The sequence below is a fragment of the Staurois parvus genome, unplaced genomic scaffold (assembly GCF_062004578.1).
Source record: "Staurois parvus isolate SC_StPar_1 unplaced genomic scaffold, SC_StPar_1.0 ptg000715l, whole genome shotgun sequence".
NCBI lineage: Eukaryota > Metazoa > Chordata > Amphibia > Anura > Ranidae > Staurois > Staurois parvus.
The window spans coordinates 2,826,609-2,853,678 of record NW_028318511.1 but is presented as its reverse complement, the minus strand read 5'-3'; the positions used below and the strand labels follow the sequence as shown (position 1 = coordinate 2,853,678).

At 41.4% G+C, this 27,070-nt stretch overlaps 1 protein-coding gene across 1 annotated transcript in view; it reads right to left on the bottom strand.

The window, feature by feature from the left end:
* The window catches only part of LOC149445616 (mucin-5AC-like), a 156,850-nt gene that overhangs the window by 25,039 nt on the left and 104,741 nt on the right, over positions 1 to 27,070 (bottom strand). The window contains exons 20-27 of the mRNA XM_089653502.1: positions 21,206 to 21,306; positions 19,520 to 19,671; positions 16,655 to 16,793; positions 16,445 to 16,558; positions 11,829 to 12,008; positions 7,881 to 8,120; positions 3,378 to 3,534; positions 1,738 to 1,863 (exon numbers count right to left, since the gene is read on the bottom strand). Of these exons, the coding sequence (XP_089509628.1) occupies positions 1,738 to 1,863; positions 3,378 to 3,534; positions 7,881 to 8,120; positions 11,829 to 12,008; positions 16,445 to 16,558; positions 16,655 to 16,793; positions 19,520 to 19,671; positions 21,206 to 21,306 (1,209 nt within the window). The remainder of the gene's footprint in view (positions 1 to 1,737; positions 1,864 to 3,377; positions 3,535 to 7,880; positions 8,121 to 11,828; positions 12,009 to 16,444; positions 16,559 to 16,654; positions 16,794 to 19,519; positions 19,672 to 21,205; positions 21,307 to 27,070) is intronic.

Here is a 27,070-nt window from a genome sequence, read left to right as displayed (position 1 = left end):
GGCCCAATTAGCCATTTTCCCTCCGCAGTGTCATGTGACTCATTAGTGTTACAAGGTCTCAAGTGTGAATGGGGAGCAGGTGTGTTAAATTTGGTGTTATCGCTCTCACTCTCATACTGGTCACTGGAAGTTCAACATGGCACCTCATGGCAAAGAACTCTCTGAGGATCTGAAAAAAAGAATTGTTGCTTTACATAAAGATGGCCTAGGCTGTAGCAAGATTGCCAAGACCCTGAAACTGAGCTGCAGCACAGTGGCCAAGACCATACAGCGGTTTAACAGGACAGGTTCCACTCAGAACAGGCCTTGCCATGGTCAACCAAAGAAGTTGAGTGCACATGCTCAGCGTCATATCCATAGGTTGTGTTTGGGAAATAGACGTATGAGTGCTGCCAGCATTGCTGCAGAGGTTGAAGGCGTAGGGGGTCAGCTTGTCAGTGCTCAGACCATACACCGCACACTGCATCAAATTTGTCTGCATGGCTGTTGAAGGAAGCCTCTTCTAAACATGATGCACAAGAAGGCCCGCAGTTTGTTGAAGACAAGCAGACTAAGGACATGGATTACTGGAACCATGTCCTGTGGTCTGATGAGACCAAGATAAACTTATTTGGTTCAGATGGCCTCAAGCGTGTGTGGTGGCAACCAGGTGAGGAGTACAAAGACAAGTGTGTCTTGCCTACAGTCAAACATGGTGGTGGTAGTGTCATGGTCTTGGGCTGCATGAGTGCTGCCGGCACTGGGGAGCTACAGTTCATTGAGGGAACCATGGATGTCAACATGTACTGTGACATACTGAAGCAGAGCATGATCCCCTCCCTTCAGAGACTGGACCACGGGGCAGTATTCCAACATGATAACGATCCCAAACACACCTCCAAGACAACCACTGCCTTGCTAAAGAAGCTGAGGGTAAAGATGATGGACTGGCCAAGCATGGTTCCAGACCTCAACCCTATTAAGCATCTGTGGGGCATCCTCAAATGAAGGGTGGAGGAGCACAAGGTCTCTAACATCCATCAGCTCCGTGATATCATCATGAAGGAGTGGAAGAGGACTCCATTGGCAACCTGTGAAGCTCTGGTGATCTCCATGCCCAAGAGGGTTAAGGCAGTGCTGGAAAATTATGGTGGCCACACAAATTTTTGACATTTTGAGATTTTGGGCCCAATTTGGACATTTTCACTTAGGGGTGTTCTCACTTTTGTCGCCAGCGGTTTAGACAATAATGGCTGTGTATTGAGTTATTTTGAGGGGACAGCAAATTTATAATGTTATACAAGCTGTACACTCACTACTTTACATTGCAGCAAAGTGTAATTTCTTCAGTGTTGTCACATGAAAAGATATAACAAAATATTTACAAAAATGTGAGGGGTATACTCACTTCTGTGAGATACTGTATGTAGGGATGCTAACTGCTGGATTAGGAGAGTTACCATCCCAGGATAAACCATCCCAACCAATCCATAGCATGCAAACTCTGACAGGGATTTAAACCCTTTATGACTCTATTTAAAAAAAAGAATCTAGTGAAAGTGTATCAAATCAATATCTAAAAAAATTTATTTCCAGAATTATTTTAGAAATAATAAAAAGAAAATCACAAAACCAAAGAGGAAGCACATATGCTACAATTTCTCAGCTAATTGTTGAATGACCAAGCTTGTGACTAGTCTACAGGTTATAGTTCCGTTTGGTAAAAAGGCCATAAGATTATATTGTAAGTTATCTTACCTTCTAAACCTTTGAGATCAGCCACACATATGCCATTGGGGTTTCTGCAGGTTTTCAAGCAACTTGCACCACAAACCTTGTAGTGCCATTGGCAGTTCTTTATATTGTACCCCTCACAGAACAAAGCTGAAGTGGAAAATATATAAGTTTGAAAAAAAAACAATTAAATTACATTTCAATCTACTTTGCTGTAAATCTTTATTGCACATACAGACTACAGAGACGCCCAATGCATAAAAATGAGTTATACATCTAAATTACTTAAAATAAAATTACCAGCACTGCATAGTAGACTAAGTTGCATTAACCCTTTCAAATATCACTCACAGTTCATATAAAAGATGGTATGGATGGAAACCAGTCTGGTCATGAAGCCAGCTGAACTGTTCAGTATAAACTGAAATTAATCAATCAGATTTAGCTTTTTTTTGGGTTTACTTAACTCCTTCCCACCTGGCCCTTTAAGAAATTTTAAATGCAGGTGGGCATTTAGGTCATGTCACCACTGCGATTGGTTGTCACAATAGTCACATGATCAGAAAGCTCCCAATCGCTAGTATGCTTAGGGAGTTTTCTGGTTCCAGCCGGTGTCTGTGCTTGGAACGCGCAGGGAGCGCACTCTCAGCACAGAAAGATGTTTATTGTTGGCCTCATATATGCATCTTCTTTGCATTAAAGCCCACCTGAGAGGCCACATATATGCGCCACGTCGGCAGGAACAGGTTAAAGGGGGCTATTTTTAAAAAACAATCTGTGCAAACTTCTCACACAAATGTTACTAATAATATCCATAATGTTTGTAATATGTGTGAAAAGTCATGTTTTATCTGGCGCCTCTTGTGGGGTGACTGTAATATTCCCTCACTTTAAAAAGTTACAAGAAATTTGTAAGAAAGTAGCATATCACTATAGGCTGAAGTAATTTGACCAACAGAGGAAATATGAAGGGTACATCTGCACAGTAAACTAAGTGGTTGACTTATAAAGAATTTGCATAGCCATTTACTCAGTGAAAGTTCATTTACATTTGTTCTGTGCAAATGGGGCAAAAAATAGGCTATGTCATGTGCTGTTCAAATGTAATCTACTGATTCATACTGCATAGAAAATACTGCATTTGACCTCAAAATGGAATTTAGTATTGGTGTTTGGATATTTCTATGCTCTCCTCTGCCAGAGAAGGAAATACTATGCAGAACTGGAGTGAAACCTTTTACAGATCACCGAAGGTAAACAAAAGAGTTCTGTCTCTACAACATTATATCAGTTCTGTATAATAGCTCAATCTCTGCAGGAGCTGCTACAACTGCCACTATTTTTGAACAGCTTGGTCTGTTGAAGAATGTGAAAAAAAATAGACTTACTGACTGGATAATCTGGTAAAAATAAAGAAAAAAAGCCTAAAAAAAGAAAACAAATGGAACCACCAAATTTAAAAATTGGTAAGCTGCAATATATTACATTTTTGCTTCCGGGGCTTAATACTACTTAATTCTCAACAGACTACAGCATACAAAGTAGGTGGAACAGTGTATGTGCTCCATGCATTTGCACCCTTGGCAGGAAGTTCTCTGCATCACTTCTTGTAATTCATTAAAATATGATCACTTAGGTCCCCTTTTTTTCACAGCTCTACTCACGGCAGACAGTTGGAGATCTCCATTCTATACACACACAGGCTTCACTACATTTTTGTGCATACGTGGCAATGGCTGTGCAATAACAATTACAATCTCCTCCAGTGTCACAAGCACAGGTGTCTTGGACACAAGCTTCGTAAAATCTTAGAGGGTTAACCTGGGACACAAAGACATCAAAAGTAAAACATATATCCAAATATAAATATGTTATGTATATTTTCTTCTGATCAGTGGGTCAACAATACCCCTAATAGGAACCTGTATCCTAGTGTGGTAGCAAATTGTACCCTGTAGTGGCAAAACACCTTTAAAAAAAAAATTATACTGACTATGAGCTCCTGAAATTAAGTTTTATTTTACTTCTCTTTATGTTTGATGAACAGGGCCAGTGCTAGACTATTTTGTGCCCTAGGCAAGGCCAGCTACTTGTGCCCCTAACCTCATAAAAAAACAAAACTTTTTTTTAAAAACAGTAGAAAATATTAAATCAGAAAAACATGAAACTGCTAAATTTCTTTTAATTTGCAAAAATAAGTGTCATAAGATGCCACCAGCACCAATATTAACAACAAAATATATTAGCCAAATAACTTTATTAACCAATCAGACAGAGGAGAAAAAAAGAGAGTTACAGAACTCCACAGTGATCAGCAGCTGCCTGCCGGCTTGCAGTAAGGGACTGCGTCTGAGAGGAATACTGGAAGGAGTGGCAGCTCAGCTGCTACATTAGTCTCAGACAGTTAGCATCTTCCTCTGTCCTTTCTTCCTCCCCCTCTGCCACCCCTCCCCACAGCTGAAGGATCATTAATGATGTGGCGATGTCCCACACCATTAATCAGCATCCGCTCCCTTCACCTCAACCATTGTCTGCCCCCCTAGGCTTGGCTCACCTTTGATGGCTCCTGCCAGGGTTTGGAGTCCAAGCTGCAGCTGTCAGTGAGAACAGGCAGCATTTCAGCACTACACTGCTTCCCTTTCATACTCATCGGGCCCCAGTCATCCTACTCACATAGGGTTAACCCTCCTGCCTATTGATTGGCTCCAGCTGTGCAGAAGAAGGCAGAGCCAGTGCTGGACACACCCGCCCTATTCAGTCACTAGCTGGCTCCCTGTTACAACTGGAGGATCCTGTGTGCCAGTGTGTATACAGGAACTGTACAGGCTAATCCTCCTATCAGAGACTGCTGGCCGCCCGGGGTCCTGGGCTAATGTCAACACTTAATTGTGTACCACAAAAATAGGCAAGTAAGCCTAATTATTAGCTCTCTGTCTCATCATAAATATTGGTGCAGGTTTAAACCGAAGAAAACAAACAGCTGTAAAGGACAGACTGTATATAGTCAGTAATTATACATACCCAAGCAGAGTAGCCTATTTAAAAATAATATACAAAATGTTATTAGTATATAATCAAGGATTAATATGAGAACATTAAGGAGCCAGAAGTCTAGTCAAGTCTAGTTCTGATGAAGACGGAGGAAACACGTCAACGTAGTGATGTCATCATGTCCGGGAAATGATGCACGCAAGTGTCTCCATGATGGATTTAATATGGTTGGATGGAAGCCAATATGTGCCGTACATCACATTGGAGTAGCCGACATTCTCCTGAGCACTATGGAGGCATACTAACAGTAGCAACATGAGGAAATAGAAACAGCCCTATTTCAGAAAGTGAAGTACCGATACTGGAGAAAAGGTACATGGCAGGTAACAGTAAGTGACTAACTCAATTATACCACCATATTCGGTCATGTTCAAGCCACCATTATTCTGTCTGTCTTTAACTGCACTGGACTTCCTCCTTATATAAATGTTTGTCCTTTCCTGAATGAGCTGTTACCCTACCTTAAATTAAGTGGACATTTATGATCATAATACTGCTTTGGCAGTTTCTGAGTTTCCATCAATATACAACTTTTACAAGTGTCATATTAAACGGTCCACACGGTTACTTAATGTCACTTTATCTGTTTTCTCCTTGTGATGTCCCATATTTTGTGATTGGAGAAGGCTACCGTAAACGGGAGACTCCTGCTGAGTTCATATTGCCCACACCTACGCCTTTATTGCAACACAGTTTGAGCAATCCAGTACAGGCGTTTTCATGATGGCTATATATTTTTTGTAATTGCAGGCGGATTACAGGCCAACATATGATTTACCCTCTATTGAGTGAAACATTACGATCTGCTATGTTTAGAATTTCAGCCGCTATCTAGCAGGACTAATGGTCTTGCTCGATGTAAATATATTTCAGTTAAGCTTTTCACTGGTTACCCTCCATCATACCTTATCTACATGATGTCTGCATGATGCTGGCCTATTTATCACTGTTATTGTTTGCGATTTAGAGAGCATATTTTGAATTAGTTATCCATTCAATGATGTGCGTTGGAGCACATATGGCTCCTCGGGCCATTTTGATGCATAATATTGACCATCAGCATACAACTTTTTTTTTTAAATTGTATATGACTGGTGTTTGTTTGTCCCCCTTGCCAGAGTAATGTTCTTATGTTAATCTTTGATTAGATACTAATAAAGTTTTGTGTGTTATTTTCAATAGGCTACTCTGCTTGGGTATTTATAATTATCGACTGAATACAGTCTGTCCTTTACAGCTGTTTGTTTTCTTCTTAATGTCAACACTTCCCATCCTAGGAGAAGTCAACACTTCACTGCTACATGGAATATATATATATATATATATATATATATATATATATATATATATATACAGTCATGGCCGAAATTGTTGGCACCCTTGATATTTTTCCTGAAAATCAAGTATTTCACACAAAAAAGGTATTGCATTAACACATGTTTTGCTATACACATGTTTATTCCCTTTGTATGTATTGGAACAAATATAAAACAGAGGCAGAAAAGCAAATATGACATAATGTCACACAAAACCCCAAAAATGGGCTGGACAAAAGTATTGGCACCCTTAACTTAATATTTGGTTGCACACCCTTTGGAAAACATAACTGAAATCAGTCGCTTCCTATAACCATCAATAAGCTTCTGACACCTCTCACCCGGAATTTTGGACCACTCTTCCTTTGCAAACAGCTCCAGGTCTCTCTTATTGGAAGGACACCTTTTCCCAACAGCAATTTTAAGATCTCTCCACAGGTGTTCAATGGGATTTAGATCTGGGCTCATTGCTGGCCACTTCAGAACTCTCCAGCGCTTCTTTGCCATCCATTTCTGAGTGCTTTTTGACGTATGTTTGGGGTCATTGTCCTGCTGGAAGACCCAGGATCTTGGACGCAAACCCAGCTTTCTGACACTGGGCCCTACAGTGCGACCCAAAATCCTTTGGTAATCCTCAGATTTCATGATGCCTTGCACACAGTCAAGGCACCCAGTGCCAGAGGCAGCAAAACAACCCCAAAACATCATTGAACCTCCACCATATTTTACCGTAGGTACTGTGTTTTGTTCTTTGTAGGCCTCATTCCGTTTTCGGTAAACAGTAGAATGATGTGCTTTACCGAAAAGCTCTATCTTGGTCTCATCTGTCCACAAGACGTTTTCCCAGAAGGCTTTTGGCTTACTCAAGTACATTTTGGCAAACTGTAGTCTTGCTTTTTTATGTCTCTGTGTCAGCAGTGGGGTCCTCCTGGGTCTCCTGCCATAGCGTTTCATTTCATTTAAATGTCGACGGATAGTTCGCGCTGACACTGATGCTCCCTGAGCCTGCAGGACAGCTTGAATGTCTTTGGAACATGTTTGGGGCTGCTTATCCACCATCCGGACTATTCTGCGTTGCAATCTTTCATCAATTTTCCTCATCCGTCCACGACCAGGGAGATTAGCTACAGTGCCATGGGTTGCAAACTTCTTGATAATGTTGCGCACTGTGGACAAAGGCAAATCTAGTTCTCTGGAGATGGACTTGTAACCTTGAGATTGTTGATATTTTGCCACAATTTTGGTTCTCAGGTCCTCAGACAGTTCTCGTCTCCTCTTTCTGTTGTCCATGCTTAGTGTGGCACAGACAGACACACAATGCAAAGGTTAAGTGAACGTCTCTCCTTTTTATCTGCTTTCAGGTGTGATTTCTATATTGCCCACACCTGTTACTTGCCCCAGGTGAGTTTACAGGAGCATCACATGCTTGTAACATTCTTATTTATCCGCAGTTGTGAAAGGGTGCCAATACTTTTGTCCAGCCCATTTTTGGAGGTTTGTGTGACATTATGTCGAATTTGCTTTCTTTCCTCCCTTTTTTTGTTTTGTCCCAATACACACAAAGGGAATAAACATGTGTATAGCAAAACATGTGTTAATGCAATACGTTTCGTGAGAAATACATGATTTCCTGGAGAAATATCAAGGGTGCCAACAATTTCGGCCATGACTGTATATACATATACTAAATGTATATATATGATTTTGCGCACCTGCGCCGCCCTGTAGCAGTATTTTTGCTACAGGGCAGCTCAGAAGCAGTTAATGTAACTATCACATGTAAACACTTTAGGCTGGTACCTCTGCATGGCATTTTGCAAACACATCACTGATGATAATACGGCACATTTGCTGTGCCCATGGCATCCTGTACGGGTTAACAGCACATGGTTGCTTGGATGTGTACACCTCTGGACAGTCTGCATATATCTTCCAGCTGTTTTTAAACTCTGTCACATCTTCTACTAAACACTGGTTCCATGTTGTGAAATCATTTTCTCTGTTTCCATCAAAGTTTCCACAAAGACCACAGACCTTCTTCTGCGTTGGAAGTAGACAAGTAAACAAATTAGTAAACAATATTATAGTTGGATAATGTAAGCATAATTGAGCACTTTAAAAAAGAGGTATGGGGTTTCCTTCCCCCAAAAAATTATGCACACCTAGGTGAATGCAACATTGACCTGATGCTGCATCTGTCCCCTGCTGCCTCTGCACTGAGAACTGATCAATCAAAGACCACTGGTCTCTCATTTTGCCCCTCCGCTCTGAGCCGAGGGAGGTGACTATCAGTCACAGCCTCTCTTCTCTGCCCCTCCAGCTCTCACTGGAGCACCAGGCTTGTGAGTGGAGGGAACAGTTTGCTTAGTCTTCCAGCAGCGCAGAGGCTGAGTCAGCTGCTGGTCTGGCTTATAGGTAGATCCCAATCATATTGTAGGGATCTTTCCAGAGTTTGGACCAGCTCTGTGATGTCAGCCGACAGTGGGCTTAAGCACTGCACTTCTGTAATCCATAGCAGAAGTATAGCCAAAAAAGCTTTGGCCATACTTCTCCTTTAATAATTACTGGTATAGCAAACTTTGTAAAGGTAAGGAAAAACAAATTCCAATAATTTAAAGTATATTATATGCCAGTACTTTACTTAATTTTAGATAGAGTAGGTGTTAGAAAGCCTGTCAAGCTTTTATTGATGTCTGTAATTCTCATAAGGACATTTCACTCCCCTGCACATATCCTGGTTACAATCAGTGATGAGCTCAGGAGGGTTCATACACAAGTCCAAACCCACCTGAGATATCCTGCCTAGAAGCTGTCAAAGCCAACAGCCAATCATAGGTAGTGGAGGAATTCCACAACCTGAAGCCACACATGCACATGTTCCTTGCAGACGTGTGGCTGCAGGGCTGGGAATGCCACCGCCTATAATGGGCTGTTGGCTTTGACAGCTTCCCAGTGGGATAGCTCAGTCAGGTTCAGACTTGTGTCTGAACACGCCTGAGCTCATGCTTAGTTACCATTGTCTCTAAGACTGACGATAAGGAAAAATCCACAATTTTGAGTTGTCACCAGAACAGGAATAGAAGGAAATCTTACAATAGAGACATTTGTTCTTGCTAACAAAAGTTTAAGTTTGGATTTTCTTCATTTTGTAGAAGTTTCTTTTTAATTTCACTTGTCTACAGGACAGGTAGTGAAGGAAAATCTACCCAATAAGACACATATCGCCAAAAAAAAAACTGTCCTTACTCTATCCAAATAAAAAAAAAGTTTTGGTTTTAACCTTTATTATGAAAATTTTTTTTTGTAAAAAATACTTTCACTTCCTCTGATTCACAGATTTTTGTGAGGATGTTATGGCAAATAAAAGTAAGGCCTGCAGTGTGCTGCAGTTCACGTTACTGAGTATTATAGCTGCTAAATTTCCAACAGCTTTTCACTGTGAATTTGTTCTCAGGCAATGGAGATAACTAATGATAATGGTTTGCAGCTTATAATTTAGAGTTTTACTGCTTCTCAAAAAATAATGTATGTAACCTTCCTAAAGAAACTCTGCCAAGGGACAGGGACAAAAACTGCACTTCATGTATGAAGTGACAACGCCTAGAGTTGCACATTCCTGTAGCAGCCTCAAACCCTTTTAGCATGGCTGAATCACAAGCAGGCTTTAGTATTTCTTCCAACTTCCTACACATTCCAATTAAGCAGTAAGGCTGCCCATGATAGTGATAGGCAAATCAGAACGTGTGGAATGGGAAGAGGGAAGGGGATCTGGGAACTCAATACCTGGAAGTGTTGGAGATTTGCTTGTTAGAATTGCCTGACTTTGGAGGTGTCGGACACTACTTCAGGTATATCAGATACTTTTAGGCCTGGTCTATGACATTTGATGGGTCTGCAAAGATATTGCTGCTACACAGTCTATAATAGTAACTTTTTTCTCTATTATTGTGAACCATTATGAGCAGTAACCTCCATACCTACCTAGCAGTAAAGCTAGAGTAAAATTAAGGTTTGGAACTTTATGGGTCAGAATGGAAACTTAAAAATCTATCTCTGTCATTTTAAAGGCTAGATATTCCCCAAATACACACCCACATACACACTATGCTTGAGTGCACTTTCTAACAATGAAGCACCTCATCTTTGTGACCTCACAGCTTCAGTTCATCAATCCTCAGCTAAGTTGACTCTACCCTTCATCCAGTTTGGAAGCATTGTGACTATGTGGAGTCAATCAAGACAAGCTGTGAAGTAACAAAGATGAAATATCAAAAATTCTAGGCTCACAGGTAACCTCACCTTTAGCAGCCATATTTACTTTATGTGCATGCATTGATAACCCTAGAAACGTATGAGTTATATTATAGTTCTTAGATATGATGATCATAGTCCCGCAAGAGCAAATTAATTCTAGCGGTTGGACCAGCTTTCTGTAGCTCCTAGATAGGTGTTAACATTAGGAAAATATAGTTCTGGTTCACTGTATCCAGTGAAGCTGCATTTATGCTGTAATCAGTGTGGCTGTTTGTGATTGTTTAGGTCTGTTCTGTGTTTCTGTGTTCCACCTGCAATCTAGAACTCTCTGGTTGGTTCTGGAACATAGGTGCAGAGTAAGGCAAATGGGTCGCATGAATATTTATACTGTCTCAGCCAATCCCTGTGGGAGAGTGAACAGATAGTTGCTGGGGAAGTGTATAAATAGTTTTAGACATGGAACAGAATTGTCTTGTCCCCGTGGAGGAGATCACAGTCTAGGGCACCTGATTGCACTCTAGGCCTACCTGCCATGTGTATGCTGTTCATTGCGGTCCCAGCTGGCCAAGCTGGGAGGCGGTTTTTGCTGGAAGCTACTGGAGCTGACTGAGTGGCCCTGTTGTCTGTGGATCTAGTCTGGCATCACAGGGAGAAAGTATCTAGAAAGTATTGGAAGGAGGCAGCCAATTGCCTGAAGACATTTGTGAGTACAGACAGTTGTGAGAGATCCTAGAGACTGTGTGCTGTTGCAACCCCCCCCCCCCCCATTGTTAGAGAGTTAGCTGTGTGTAAAGGAGACACAGTGTTGAATGTCCTGAAAGCTTAGTCTATTTAATTCCTAGTGAAAGGACTTTGCTTGGACTGTCCAGAGAAAAGATTAATCTCCTCAAGTTTCTGCTATAACTCTTAGTCTATCCCTTTACTCATGCAGTAAAAAGTGTCTCCTCCTGTTTCTACAGAGTTTTGAAGTATCCCACTGAATTCCTTATCCCCCATCCAAGTTACTCAAATATTGAAAAACAAAAGGAAAATATTCCTGAACTGCTTATTGAGCCAAAGAGTGATTGTGATCATGAGCCTGGCTACGGGGCAACTACTGGAAAAGAACGGTGGGTATCTTTTTAGATCCTATGGGGGTAGCGCTACACTTCTAAAATGACTGGTACCCAATTTTGTTTTACGCCCTACAGCTTGAAATGTTAGGTCACTGAGCTGTTTAGGAGTGCTCATTCCCCACACATATGAAAGGGGTGATAATGTACATTATTGTGGGTTGTTTATGTTCTGGCAGATTAATTAAAAAAATTAAGACAGCTCAACTCACCAAAAAAGGTTTAATTTATTGCGAATTTCACACTCATACCACTGGAAAATGTTAATGTAAATTATGGCAATGGAAAAGAGGTTATGAAAAAAGTTAATTATCATCATTATTTATCAACATAAAGTTAGCAATGACCAATTATTTTCAAGTGCTTGAATTTTACAGATTACCTTATAGTCCATGTTTAGATGAATGGAAATACTTGTCATTTTATCCCATATTAGAACAATTCCAATGTTGGTCTCAAGGACTAAATATATACCCAGATTTCGAATTAAGAAAGGTATTTTATCACCACGCAGTCTCTTCACAACATCTATATGCCCATCTGCGAACATTATTTTATAACCCTAAACAAAGAAAATATAATTTTTGTTGCCATAACATTGCATTAGATTTATAACAAAACATTCAAATACGGTATTTATTTAACCACATATAAAGAAAACACTTACATCCACCTGGTTGGCAGAAACCTTTCAGAACATTATTTGTACTAGATCCTAAAATAGTCTGGAAAGCTATTGTGATCCAAGATTAGGGGAAATACTCCGGAGAAAAAAAATATGCTGAGGGAGAGATCACCAAAAAGTGATTTTTTTATGAAGGATAATAACATCACTTAATGGTTTCCTATGCCTCTTGTGAATGTTTCATTCTTTTTTATTTTTAATTTATTTTTAAGACCAGGCCACTTTTGACACTTGTTGTTTACATATAAAAATCAGTATTTAGTAAAAAATGACCCCCAAACATTATATATCTAAAAATATATATATATATATATATATATATATATATATATATATATATATATATATATATATATAGGGACCCCCCTACAAAACACTGGATTCAGGTTTTCCAATCACCTCCATGGCCACAGGTGTATAAAATCAAGCATCTAGGCATGCAGACTGCTACTACAAACATTTGTGAAAGAATAGGTCGCTTTCAGGATTTAAGTGAATTCAAGCGTGGTACCGTGATATGTTGTTACCTGTACAATAAGTCCATCCGTGAAATTTCCTTTCTGCTAAATATTCCACGGTTAACTGTTAGTGGTATTAGAATGAAGTGGAAGCAACTGGGAACAACAGCAACACAGCCACAAAGTGGTAGGCCATGGAAAATGACAGAGCGGGGTCAGCGCATGCTGAAGCTCACACTGCTCAGAAGTCGCCAACTGTCTGCAGAGTCAATAGCTAAAGAACTACAAACTTTGTGTGGCTTTCAGATTAGCACAAAAGTGTATAGAGAGCTTCATGGAATGGGTTTCCATGGTCGTGCAGCTGCATCCAAGCCTTACATCACCAAGTGCAGTGCACAGTTTCGGATGCAATGGTGTAAAGCACGAACTAGAGCAGTTAAGACGTGTTCTCTGGAGCGATTAATCCCGCTTCTCTGTCTGGCAATCTGATGGACATGTCTAGGTTTGGTGGTTGCCAGGAGAACGATGCTTGCTTGGCTGCATTGTGCCAAATGTGGAGTTTGGTGGAGGGAGGATTATGGTGTGGGGTTGTTTTTCAGTGGTTGGGCTTGGCCACTTTGTTCCAGTGAATGGAACTCTTAAGGCGTCAGCATACCAAGACATTTCATGCTCCCAACTTTGTGGGAACAGTTTGATGATGGTCCCTTCCTGTTCCAACATGACTGTGCACCAGTGCACAAAGCAAGGTTCATAAAGATCTGGATGAGTGAGTTTGGGGTGGAGAAACTCTATTGGCCTGCACAGAGTCCTGACCTCAACCCAATAGAACACCTTCGGAATAAATTAGAGCGGAGACTGCGAGCCAGGCCTTCTTGTCCAAGATTAGTGCCTGACCTCACAAATGCGCTTCTGGAAGAATGGTCAAACATTCCCATAGACACACTCCTAAACCTTGTGGACAGCCTTCCCAAAATAGTTGAAGCTGTTATAGTTGCAAAGGGTGGGCCAACTCAATATTGATGCCTACGGACTAAGACAGGGATCCCATTAAAATTCAGGAGCATGTAAAGGCAGGCATCCCAATACATGCCGCCACCCCTTCCACAATGTACTGTGAATGGGCGGCAGCTACAGACAAAGTGACGTGCAGGTAACACGAGGGTACTAACAGTTGTGACTGCTGAGTCCACCAGACACAGCAGAATGAAGATCCCGGTGAATGGGGCCCAGTGATCATGTGATCGCTATGTGATCACGATCACAGTGTTAGCAAAACTGTTATGAATCAATCTGATTCACAACAGCTATGCTTCACTTCACATTATACATGGGGCCAATCACATCACCCTGTATCCTGTGACCAGTTCTAGCCAATCACAGATTAATATTATATTGAACTGTCATGAACTTAACTCAGTCACGATAGTTCAAAGCAAGCTTTGCATTGGTGGTGGGCTTTCATGTAAAACCAATCCTAATCAGCTGCTGGACCATTTTTACAAGTAGCAGGAAGGGACATGTCCTCCCTCCCCCCCGCCACCTCCAATGGCTTTTTTAGGCTCTCTTGTCCCACAGGGGATTCCGAGAATTGCAACCCACCCATCTTTAGTGTAGGAAAGACAACCTGCCAGTTCATCTCTGCCAATGCTGGTTAATTGTGCCTGCTTTGCAGGAAATGTCAGAGGGGCTGTTGTAGCCTGTCTAACGAGTCCTTATCTAATTAAAAAAGGCTTGTTATTCAATTTTAAAATGTGAGTGCATTGGAGGCATCACTATAATATTAAAAAGTTTTTTATGCAGTACTACGTTATTTGGTTATCCTTTCTTTTGCATTTTCATCCATCTATCCATGAGGGAGAGTTTGGAGGAAATCAAGGAGGTATCATTATCGGTTGTTTGGGAGGTTTTTATGTCTATGTAAGCTGGTTATAATTCTACCCAATGTGAGTGCAATGAAGGTCATTTGGAAAACATTTTCTGAGCCTCATACAGCATCACACTTATGCCTTATCAGCTTGAGAATCCACTTTATCTGGTGAGTGTGGGGGAACTGATTCACCACTGATGATGTGAGCACACTGGAAAATTTATGAACTTGTCTTTTCATTTTATCACATTTTTTTGGGACACTGGACTTTAATTTGGGACTTTTTATGGACTTATATATTATAATTTTAAATTTTATTGTTTGCGCTGTTACCTTTTGAGCATGATGGGGACACCTGATGTATGGGGACACTCTAATGGGGGAACCTGATTTAAGGGGACACTGTGATGGGGGAATTTGATGCAGCCCGGTAGGGGCCCCAGTGCATTACTTTGCTCAGGGGACCATGATGCTATTAAGATGGCACTGTGTGTAACTTCTCTAATTTGTAATAACTAATAATGCATCCCCTTTCTTTCTATTCTCCTATGTATCCTTCGGTCTTTCCCACTATTACCATTCATATTTTTAAGATTCATTCACACAGGAATAGAGGTCATCACAGAATGCAAGAGCCATTTGTTTATGCATCTGGAGAAACTTGGAGTTGCATGCTGGCAGCCTAAGTTAGTCAATGGAGGTGCAGCAGCAGTACAGCTACACAGGAATGGGTGTCCAGCCCTGAATGTAGACAGTCTGTATTTGGGGTTGTGTGTCCTTCCCTGTCAAACTTGTCCATGCAGCTGCCATGCCTCCATAGACTAACATAGGCTGCCTTCCCACAACTCCAGATGCAGAAAAAATGGTTCTTGTATGCTGTATTGGCTTCTGCATCCATGTGGATAAGCACTTATATTTCAGTCTGTTTCTCCATCCCCCTCTTTTCGGGATGGCATCATAACACAATGCATGCATAAACCAGTACACATACCAAGAGTTATTGCCAGTCAGTTGCACGTATATTTGTAAGCATGCTAATTCAGGTGGGCACATTGCATTGACTTGTGGGCATTTTGGCACAGGAGCACACATGCCTAATCCCAGTCTTGGTGGCAGATGACCTTTTTAAGGAACAGAGTTGAGCCAGGAAGTTACTGGATGGGCTTTAGCTGTCACCCTGCTACCTAAACCCAAATCTTTCCCTGTAATCTGCTTACCTATTGATGACTCGACCTGCCCCTGGATTAATCTTTGCTCTGACCTGCTGTAACCTTACTTGATCCTTACCTCATTTTTTGTTTGCCTGCCTATTGCTTACGAGGCTAATTTGTGACCACAGCTCATCTCTGCTGACCTTGGCCTATCTCTTAAATGCATTTCTACCTTTGCTAACTTCCTGGTGTGATCTAATCTGCTTTCTGACAATGGCTTTGCCTTCTACTTTGCTGTCTGCCTTCTCATGGTGCTTCTCCTACAGCCCTGCTCCTTGTTGATCTTCCCATCTGTCTGCTGACTGAATTTTTAGCACCTGTGCCACTTTGTGTCCTGCCATCCCCTGTTCTCCATTCCAGGGGTGATTGGACCAAAGGTTTGAAGGAAGCTCTCTTATCATTTTGGCCTACAACCAGGTATGTTATATTTGTCTTTCTTTATACTGTATATTTATATGGTTCCAATTAATTTTCTTTACCTTGTCTTTTCCCAATTTTTAACCTTCTTACAGACTTCTAGGCATCTAAGCGGACTTTACAAATAACATTATTTCTATTTAATGTGATTTATATAAAAAATACTGTTTGTATAGTGATACATATGTAAGGAATCTTCAATGCCAACCTTCTTTTTGGATTGCAGAGTAAAAAAGGCCCTACACATTGAAAATCTACTCTGTAAATGTATATTGGGGGCTAATGTAAGTAGATTGAAAGTGCAAAATGTTAATTTATCAGTACCCAAGGGTAATAGATGATGGCCAGAAAATGACTTACCCCTAGATACATTGTAACAGCCACAGAACAGGAAGTTCCTGTTGTCCCACATGGTATATTTTCGGTAACAATTTTAAAAGTACCTTTTTCTAGATCATTATTGTCACAGTAGTCCTAAGGGAAGGTAAAATACATTATGCGTAATGAATGTCTAATATGAGATGTACAAAATGGTATGACTTTTGTTACACTATAAGTCTTACACAATACCTGAACCAAAGTATATTGACAGTATCCACTGGCTGTATAGTGCTTGTTATCAAAAGTAATGCAATGTCCTTCTCCGTAAAATGTACATATTGCTTTTTCTGGCTTTCTGTCACATACCCAAGACCTGTTTTTGCACAAGCTGTTGAAATGTTATTAGCATATGTTTTAGTCAAATATAGACCTCATAAAGAAAAAAAAACACAACAATAGAAATGTTAAACTTTATTGAACTCATGCTTTTGAATAAATGTTGGCAACAGTGAGCTGTAGAGTTGAGAAAATAGGGATGCTAGAGTTATATTAGAAGTCTAGTTGTCATTTAAATCATACAGTAAAAGCAGAACTCCAATAAATCAGTGTAATCAATTTATTATGAGCACTAATATCACATAGGTCAGTTTGTCAGTGTTTTGGGGAAACTCAGGGTCCCTTCCTCAGGGCAATGCAGTGACGTTGTCACTGAAGTACCCTGATCTGAACTACACAGGGAACTGAAATCAATGGGAGTTGAATCTGTCAAATCAAAATTGCCCATTTCTGGGCTAATAGGCTAAGGGTTGACAAAAATAGAATGGAGGTGGGCACTGCCCAGGGAAACATTTACCAGTGCAAAGAATTAATTTGTTGAAGTACCGAAATATTCAAAGAAAAATGGTTTTAAGCTGCCAGCAAATAACATTTCCGTTCTGGTTTCCATTAAAAAAATATACACACAGTCCTTCAAAGGGGAAAGGGTCTGTGTGTCCTTTATTTTAAAGAAGTCAGGAATGAAATCATTTGCCAGCAATCTAAACTGCATCACTTTTTTTCTTTGTAAATGTCAGTTTTGCTGTAGCACATTCTACAGCATGAATGAATAAAACAGTGTAGAGTCTCCCACAAAATGCATGCCAGACCTTTTGGGGTTTATTTACTAAAGCTGGAGAGTGGAAAATCAGACTCACTTCTGCATAGAAACCAATCAGACTCTAACCTCAGCTTGTTCAATTAAGCTTTGACAATAAAACCTGGAAGCTGACTGGTTTCTATGCAGAAGTGAGCCTGATTTTGCACTCTCTAGCTTTAGTAAATAAACTCCTTGAAGTCAGGTATGGATTTTAACGGGGTGCATTGCCTTAAAAAAAAAGGTGACGTCCCTCAGGAAATCCATGCCGACCCTTCAAGGTTGGTATGGATTTTTCGGGAAATCCTCATGCAAAAAGACAACAAAAAAGTGAGGTCCAGACCCCTAATTAATAAAAATTAAATATTTGCATGTAGTCTGGCTTGGCTAGCAAAAATGAGGAAAAGCTTGCAGCTTCCTCTCCTAAACAACACTAGGCCACGTGAGGGAAGTACCCCCCCTGGGAAAGCTTCTTTTTATCCCATGTTAATGAGGACAAGGGCCTCTTCCCTACAACCCTGGCCATAGTTGTTGGAGTCTGCGAGTGGAGGTGGGGGCTTATCAGAATCTGGAAGTCCCCTATAAAAATAAGGAGGCTCCCAGAAACCAGCCTTCCTACGTGAATGAGTAAGAAGTACATAATAGTACATAGTACCCCTACTCTTTCACAAAAAACAACCTAGAAATAAAGACGTCCAAACATTTCACAAGTCTTTAAAAAAATCCTTAAAAAGGTCCCCCATTGTAAATCCATCATCAACCATGATGCACACTGCTTGCCAACTCGCTGAAAACCCGATGGACCCAGCGCACATGGCCAATTCTGATGGTACTCCTCGCCAAATGAAAGCTCCTGTATGAGGAAGGAGTGGGGATAGTAGTGACACAATTTACCAAATAAGGTCATAGATATATTCGATCAATGTCATTGCCTAAATATGGCCAGTAACCATATCTGAGCAGTGATGTCATTGTGCACCCTACCCCTTTACTTATGTGGCTGGGAATTCCCAACCATGTAAGAAATGTGCTGCTTACAGCGGCGGTTGCTAAGGATGCAGCAGGTGCCAGCATCTACTGCTTCCTTAGGAACCACTGACAGAGGGAAGCAATCATATACAGTATTGTACAATTGATGGAAATACCACTGTTACATATGATGCTCAGCTCCTCTCGAACAGAGGGCAAAACGGGCAAAAGGTTGGGCATTGCTATGAACTCCATTAACAGCCAAGAAATGGTTCAAACCTAGGTTTGGACCGAAATGTCAGTTCATTCCTAGCCCTGGAGTAAGCATTGTGCATACCCCTGAATTGTTGCTAAACTGGCCTATGTGACATTAATGTTTACAATAAATTGTTACAATGAAATTATTGCTGGTGACTTCATACAATATGATTTGGATTTTCATATCTGTTGTGCATCAAGTTTGTAATTTAAAGTGCCACAACTTTTTTTTTGTCTTTATTTTTGTATAGAATAGGGAAAGGGTAAAGCCCCTGTAATTTCTTTACTGTCTGCATCCCATAGGGAAGATTTCCTTTGCATTGTCTCCAAGACATACAACAGGAAGTGAGAGGAAAGTGATGGTAATTCCATCTTAAACAGCTTTCGCATGAAACAGGTGTTCCTATTAGAGGATTTTTTCTAATCTACTGTTCTGAAAATAACTGTAATATTTTAGTTGCCCATCATTTTATATTTTGAAGATAATGTTCACCAAAGTAGAGAGGGGAAATATCCCCAGCAGGGGCACAGAAAGCAATACACATTTGAACCTTAGAAAGGAGTACAGGGTAGTTGTTCCTAGCTAACAGAGGTAGTAGCAAGAATAATCAGATTTTGTGTTTTGGTTGAAACTATATATTTAACTTTAAATGGGCTACAGGTTGACTTTTCTTTTCAATCCCAATAGGTATAACTCCTTTAATATTAACCCTAATTAAACATGTGTGTCTCAATATATCAAAGTGAGCACATACCAGTCTTCACAGTGAATTTTGGCATTTTCCCCAGGTGTGTAATACTCTTCATTGTAAACACAGGAACACTGTTCTTCCTTGACACATGATCCATCATAATTTAGCAATAATCCTTTGGGGCATATACAGCCTGATACACACAGTGGGCCATACTGTCAAGGTGAAGAAATTAGCAAAGCAGAGATAAGGAAAGAAAGAGATGGTATGAGCATTCAATGATAAATATAAAAAGACATAGAACATGTTTTTTTATTGTCTTGAATGCTAAGGGTTTAGGTATTGCAGTACTGCATTGCCATTTGAGACTTTTTGGGATCTGTGCACACCTTCATTCGGGGGTTTTAGAAGTGAATACGATAATTAAAGTGCATACTGTCATGCACTACATAGGATTACTAGCCTTGGCGCCATGTTTTGTTGATGCATTCTCTGTCTATAATACTGGAGACTTCAAGAAACAGTCCCAAGACACCAGTATGCTTCATAACTCAAGAGTTCTCTTTTTAAAACAAAGAATCAAATTAAATGTAACATATGGTGTTCGTGTTACAAACATTGCACATAAGTTTAATGACTGTTTTCCAAAATAGGATTTACATTTGACTACAGGATGGCAGTTTTGTCCCATTCAGGTGCACATGAAATGTGTATGCCTTTAATTTCCCATTATGGTCTTTGAAGTAGTCTATATAGATTGTCTACGGGGGTCGGCAAGTCGTTGATTGCAATCGACCAGTAGATCGCAGGGAGCCGGCAGATCGATCATGACCGCTGATCTGCCTTCCCCTAACCTTGTCCGCTGTCATGTTACCTGCAGCAGAGAGCAGGAGACATCATAGTGCTGGATGGAGGGCAGAAGCTGCTCAGTGAATGTTTGCTAAATCCTAGCAACCAGTTACCAGCCTGGTATTATGAACTCTGGCAGATCCCGCTCCAACCTTCCACCCAGAACTCTGCTCTACACACGCTGGCAGGTAGGAAGTGCTATCTGTGTGTGTGTGTGTGTGTGTGTGTGTGATGTGAAGGCGACAGAGAAGAAACTATGGGGAGGGGCAGAGAAGACACTGTGGGAGGGGGGACACAGAAGACACTGTGGGAAGGGGGAGACAGTGGGGGGAGGGGATTCTGATGAAAAATGGACAAAGGACATTGCTTTGGGAGATGGGGAAGAAGAGGACACTGCTATGGGGAAGGGTAGAGGACCCTACACAGTAGGGGGGTTGATGTGAAGGGGAGCAAAGGACACTGGTTTGGGGGTACATGACACTACTGGGGGAAAGGGGGCAGAGGATATGACAGTGGGGGTGTGGTGTGGTTTGAGGGGGGCAGAGGACACTGTTTTGGGGGGGATACTGGACACTACAGTGGGGGGAGGGGGGAAAGGGACCCTACAGTTGGGGGGGGTGATGTGAAGGGGGCAGAGGACCCAACATTGGAACATTGGGGAGTACATAACACTACTGTGGGGGGGAGGCAGAGGACACTGCATTGGGGGTACAGGACACAACAGTTAGGGTGATGTAAAGGGAGCAAAGGAAACTACTGTGGGTTGATCTTTTTTTTTTTTTTTTTAAGGGTACTGCCTAGTAACACTCCCCGGGGATTTTTGGTTTACTCCATGTTGTCTAGGTTGATTTCAACCTCTGAAAGGTTGCCTACCCCAAGGTTAATAAAGTACATACTCACACACTGTGGTTTTGTCATATCACAGGACTCTGGACACTGTGCTCCTTTTGCATATTCACCAGCTTGATCACAATCAAAGTATATCTTTGGAGGAGGACACACTGCAATTTATGATAGTGATAGATTAGCACAATCAATCTTCCTTGTGTACATGTGCTTTGTACATGTATCAGGATGCATCCTAACAATATGTCTGCTGAAGAAGACAGTGGACATTTTGCTTCCCAGTTTGAAAAAGGTGAAGAAGTATCAACAGAACAATAAGCTGTCTTGACAAGTGTATATTACTTACAGAATGAAACTAAAGAACTTTTTGCCCTTATTTGTAAGAAACAGTCCTGATATTTTTTTTTTTACTTTTGGATAGAGTAGAGCATAGTTAAGACTCCTATAGGCTTTTTTCTGCTTACGTTCTGTCTTAGTTTTACATACACTTTAACCCTATCAAAGACACTAAATGCTCCCTTTCTGGGAACTGATCAGAACAGAAAGTTATCTTTGGGTTATAGTCTTGCTAAAGTCTATAAGCAGTCCTCAAAATCTCCACTTTTCTGCTCGCATTGGGTGAGTGGAAATAAGGCGGGGACGAGCAGCGTCGGTGATAGCAGTCTGAAACTGCATGGACTGGAGTGTGGTTGGGCACAGGGGGAGGCAGAGCAGATTCAGCTTCTCCTCCTGTCCCTCCCGTGGCTTCCAGCTGCTTCCTTAAAGAAGGAGGAGAAGAAGGAGAGGCTGGATCTGCTCTGCCTCCCCCTGTGCCTGCCCACACTCCAGTCCATGCAGCTTCAGAGGATGTGTGGGCTGGAAATTGAACACAGAGCAGCCAACTGCTCTGATGCTTCTGAATGAGCATGTGTGTCTGACCAACCTACCTTCCACCCACCCATCCCTCCCTTCCTTCCACCCACCCTTAAATTCTTCCTTCCACCCCCCCTTCTTCCTTCCACTAACCCCTTCCTTCCACCCACCCCTTCCTTCCTTCCTTCCTTCCTTCCTTCCTTCCTTCCTTCCTTCCTTCCTTCCTTCCTTCCATCCACCCCTTCCTTCCTTCCTCCCTTCCTTCCTTCCTTCCCCCCACCCTTCCTTCCTCCCACCCTTCCTTCCTTTCTTCCTTCCCCCCACTCTTCCTTCCTTCCACCCACCCTTCCTTCTACCCCTTCCTTCCACCAACCCCTTCCCTTTCTTCCACCAACCCCTTCCCTTTCTTCCACCCACCCCTTCCCTTTCTTCCACCCACCCCTCCCTTCCTTCCTTCCACACACCCCTTCAATCCTTCCACCCCTTCCTTCCGCTCACCCTCTCTTCTTTCCTTTCACCCACCCACCCTTCCTTTCACCCACCCACCCCTTCCTTCCGTCCTTCCTCCCCTTCCTGCCTTTCACCACTCCCTTCCTTCCATCCTTCCCTTCCTTCATTCCTTCCTTCCACCCACCGCTCCCTTCCTTCCTTCCCTCCCTTTCTTCCTTTCCTCCCTTCCACCCCTCCTTTCATTCCACTCCCCCCATCCTTCCTTCCTTCCACCCCTCCCTCCCTTCCTTCCTTCTTTCTACCCCTCCCTCCCTCCCTTCCACCTCTTTCTCCCTCCCTTCCACCTCTTTCTCACTTTCTTCCACCCCGCCCTCCCTCCCATTCTTCCTTCCTTCCTTCCTTACACCCCTCCCTTCCATTTCCTTTCTTCCTTCCTTCCCTACCTTTATTCTACATAAAACATTTAAGAGTGCCATTTCATGAGATAATTCATGAGGGTTTGTTTGGGGGCAGAATTAGGGGTGGAGCAGGTTAGGATTGGACTGGGCAACTGGTGGCGAGTAACTCTTAAATCTTGACTAGTAGCTCAGGACTTGAAATTTTGAGCCCTGCTATAAGGCTGCAATGCAACAATGTTGATCAACTACAAGCACTTCATCTGCTTCAATACAGTTAATTATATGCATACAGTATATACAACAAAGTGTCCAGAAAAAAAATATTTCTTTTAAGAGAAAGAAGTTAACAGAGATAATTCCTCTAAATTTTCCCTTAAAAGAATGAGTGCAGTTTTATACAGAGTATTAATTCAACAAGCAATGTATACAAAGAAACAGTGAATGTGAATGCTTTTGTCAAGTACAACGCTTTAATTAAAATGCAGCAACACTGCCTAAATGTAGTAAGCATACAAGATTTACCAAACATTTACACTCATATTATTAGCTAATTAACCACCAAATGTATTTCTTTATCCATGGCAACTTGATACTCACAATAAATCATAAAATTGTACTAATTTTGCACAGCATAACTTACAAAAAACAATCTGAACAACAAAGTTCTTCAACAAATACAGTATGTTCAGCTTACACTCCAGTACATTAGTTTGCAGCTTTGGGAGTTCAGTCCAGTAGTTCTCAACATATCTTTTTGGCATGAAAAAAAAGTTTCCCTTAGTGTCACTCTGACTCTTGAATCTCTTCCCTAGCTGTTAAGCTGTCCCTCACTCCTAACCGCATACTTAAAAATACCTAAAATGGACCTAAAATAAAGGACAGCAAAAGGTAAGTGGACAGTAAAAGGCAAGAACCATTTATTTGATTTGCCCTCTCCCTTAAACCTGGAAAATTGCTGAAGGTAGTGGAAAATGTACCTGGACTGTTTCAGTAGGACACACAATATTATCAACTAATAAATGAGCTCTAACCACCATCTTTATTTTAATTTTAGACAAGTTTTGGGTCCAATTTGGACAAACTGAAGGTTGTGCACAGTTGTACATGTTCACATGTTCTGTCCATTAACGACATTGACAGTTTTAAGGATATCTAAATCCAAGAACAAAAATGTATTACAATACAGGTTATCAGTGGTGACACTAGTTGCTTTAACCTTCTTTTTTCAAGTTAATTACAATTTTTGCAAGTAGAGAAAATGCCCAATGATCCCACCAGAAATACAGTATCCTCAACACATCCTGTGAATTGAACTGCAATATCAAACAATTCTGAATAATGTTAGCTGCCTTCAAAATGATCACCCTGGAGAAGAAAGGAGGAGCATAGGGTGGCAATGCAGCCGCTCCATAAATACACTGAATTGAGCTGCCACTTTAGGACAGTAAGTGTGTTACTTGCAGGATTAATATGTGAAAATACAGGAGAAAAGACTTAAAAAAGGAAAGAAATGCAGCCACCACATCTAAGTACTCAAACACTGCAATATATTACATTTTTGGATTTGTATATGTTTATTGTGATTAGTTGATTTACTAAAACTGGAGATTGCAAAATTGGTGCAGCTGTGCATAGTAGCCAGTCAGCTTCTAACTTGCTTGTTCAAATAGGCTTTAACAAAAAAAAAAAAATTGGAAACTGATCTCTTTGCAAAGGCTGCATCAGATTTTGCACACTCCAATTTTAGTAAATAACGTAGGTCAACCCCTTAGTGTATATCAGTAATCAACTGTCGACAACACTGAGCCATTGTTTACTCCCAATGACCACAGTAGATTTGCTGTGACTGGGTGGCAGCTGCAGGCTCAGCGACGCAAATGAATGTTGCAAGCCTTCTTCTGGGTCTGGGGAGCGCATGCGCTGCTAACCCGTGCTATGGTTGGACATAGCACGATTTTGTCACCAAGTCCCGGCCAATGATTTATGACTGAGACCTGCTGATCAGCTGTGTTCAACCACAGCACAGAGCCCTGCAAAGCAGGGAGAAAAATCAGTAGCCACATCTCGTAGTAAAAGCAGCACATATCACACACATTACACTTGTTCAGCACACAGTTAACCTCTGAATTGCTCCTAGATGTTAACCCCTTCTCATCCAGTGTCATTAGTGCAGTGACAGTGTACAGTATTAGCACTGATCACTGTATTAGTGTCACTATTGATGTCCGTGTTAGTGTACCTCCCTGCCAGTGTCAGCTAGCCTGCCACACTATCACAGTCTCACTATAAGTTGCTGATCACCATTACCAGTATAGTATCATAGCTGCATAAATTCCAATGCTATACCTATACAAATCAATTATTATACACATATCAATGTTTTTTTTTTTACCAAAGACAGGTAGCAGAATACATTTTGACCTTAATTTTATTGGATATGTTTTATAACAGAAAGTAGAAAATACCAACCTGAACAACCTAAGACCCATCTCCCTGCTGCCATTTACCTCTAAACTCCTAGAACGCTTAGTCTACAATCGTCTGAGCTCCCTCCTGACTGACAACAACCTTCTTGACCCTTTACAGTCTGGCTTTCGCCCTCTACACTCCACTGAAACTGCCCTACTAAAACTCTCTAATGATCAACCAACTGCTAAAACCAATGGCCACTATACAGTACTCTTACTACTCGACCTCTCCGCGGCTTTTGATACGGTTGACCATCCCCTCCTCCTCAAAAACTATGCTTTCTTGGCCTCAGAGACTCTGCTCTGTAAGGGTCCCTCAAGGTTCTGTCCTTGGACCCCTTCTCTTCTCCATCTACACCTCCTCCCTTGGTCAATTGATAAACTCCCACGGCTTCAATTGCCATCTCTATGCTGATGACACGCAAATCTATCTTTCTACCCCTCACCTCACCCCTTCAGTCTCCACTCGCATCACTAGCCTGCTAAGTGACATATCGGCTTGGATGTCACTCCACTTCCTCAAACTCAATCTTTCCAAAACTGCTCTTAGTATTCCCCCCCAGCCCATGCCCCCTCCCCTGACTTCACCATCAAGATCAACAACACAATCATCAGTCCCTCCCCTCATGCCAGGGTACTAGGTGTAATCCTAGACTCCCATCTGTCCTTCCAGCCCTAGATCCAATCGCTGACAAAATCTTGTAGACTTCACCTCTGCAACATCTCCAAGATACGACCATTCCTAACCCCGGAAACCACTAAGCAACTTATTCACTCCCTTGTTATATCATTCCTCGACTACTGTAACTCCCTCCTCATTGGCCTACCTCCTCATAGGCTATCCCCCCTCCAGTCTATCATGAACACTGCTGCCAGACTCATCCACCTTACTAACCACTCTGTATCTGCCACCTCTCTCTGCCAATCCCTACACTGGCTCCCAGTTGCCCAACGAATAAAATTCAAAATACTAACACTGACGTATAAAGCCGTTCATAACACTGCCCCAAATTACATAATAGATCTTGTCTCTAAATATCACCCAAACCGCACTCTCCGCTCCTTGCAAGACCTCCTACTCTCTAGCTCCCTTGTCTCCTCCCATGCTCGTCTCCAGACTTCTCCAGGGCTTCCCCCATCCTCTGGAACTCCCTACCCCAATCTATCAGACTATCGTCTACTCTGCTCACTTTTAGGCGCACTCTGAAAACCTATCTCTTCAGGGAAGCCTATTATTACCTATTGTACCACTCACCCCTCCCTCCTAGATTGTACGCTCCAAGGAGCAGGGCCCTCAAATCCCTCTTGTATTGAGCTGTATTGTTACTGTATTGTCTCCTACTATAATGTAAAGCGCTGAGCAAACTGTTGGCGCTATATAAATCCTGTATAATAATAATTATAATAGAAAATATTGAGGGTTTTTTTTCAAATTTTTCTTTTTTTGTTTTGGTTATATAGTAAAAAATATAAAAAAAAACAGTGGTGATGAAATACCACCAAACTAAAGCTCAATTTCAATTGGGTACAGTTTTGCATGAATGAGCAATTGCCAGTTAAAGTAGCGCAGTGCTGAATAACAAAACAAAATGCCCTGGTCATGACGGAGGTAAAACCTTCCACATGTTTAGTGGTTATATATATTATAAATAGATACAGTGTACATGCTAGCAAACTATAAATGTTATTTATTAAAAGTGAAAACATTAAAGCCCTGTACACAGTCTTTAATGTGAACTATAACAATAAAC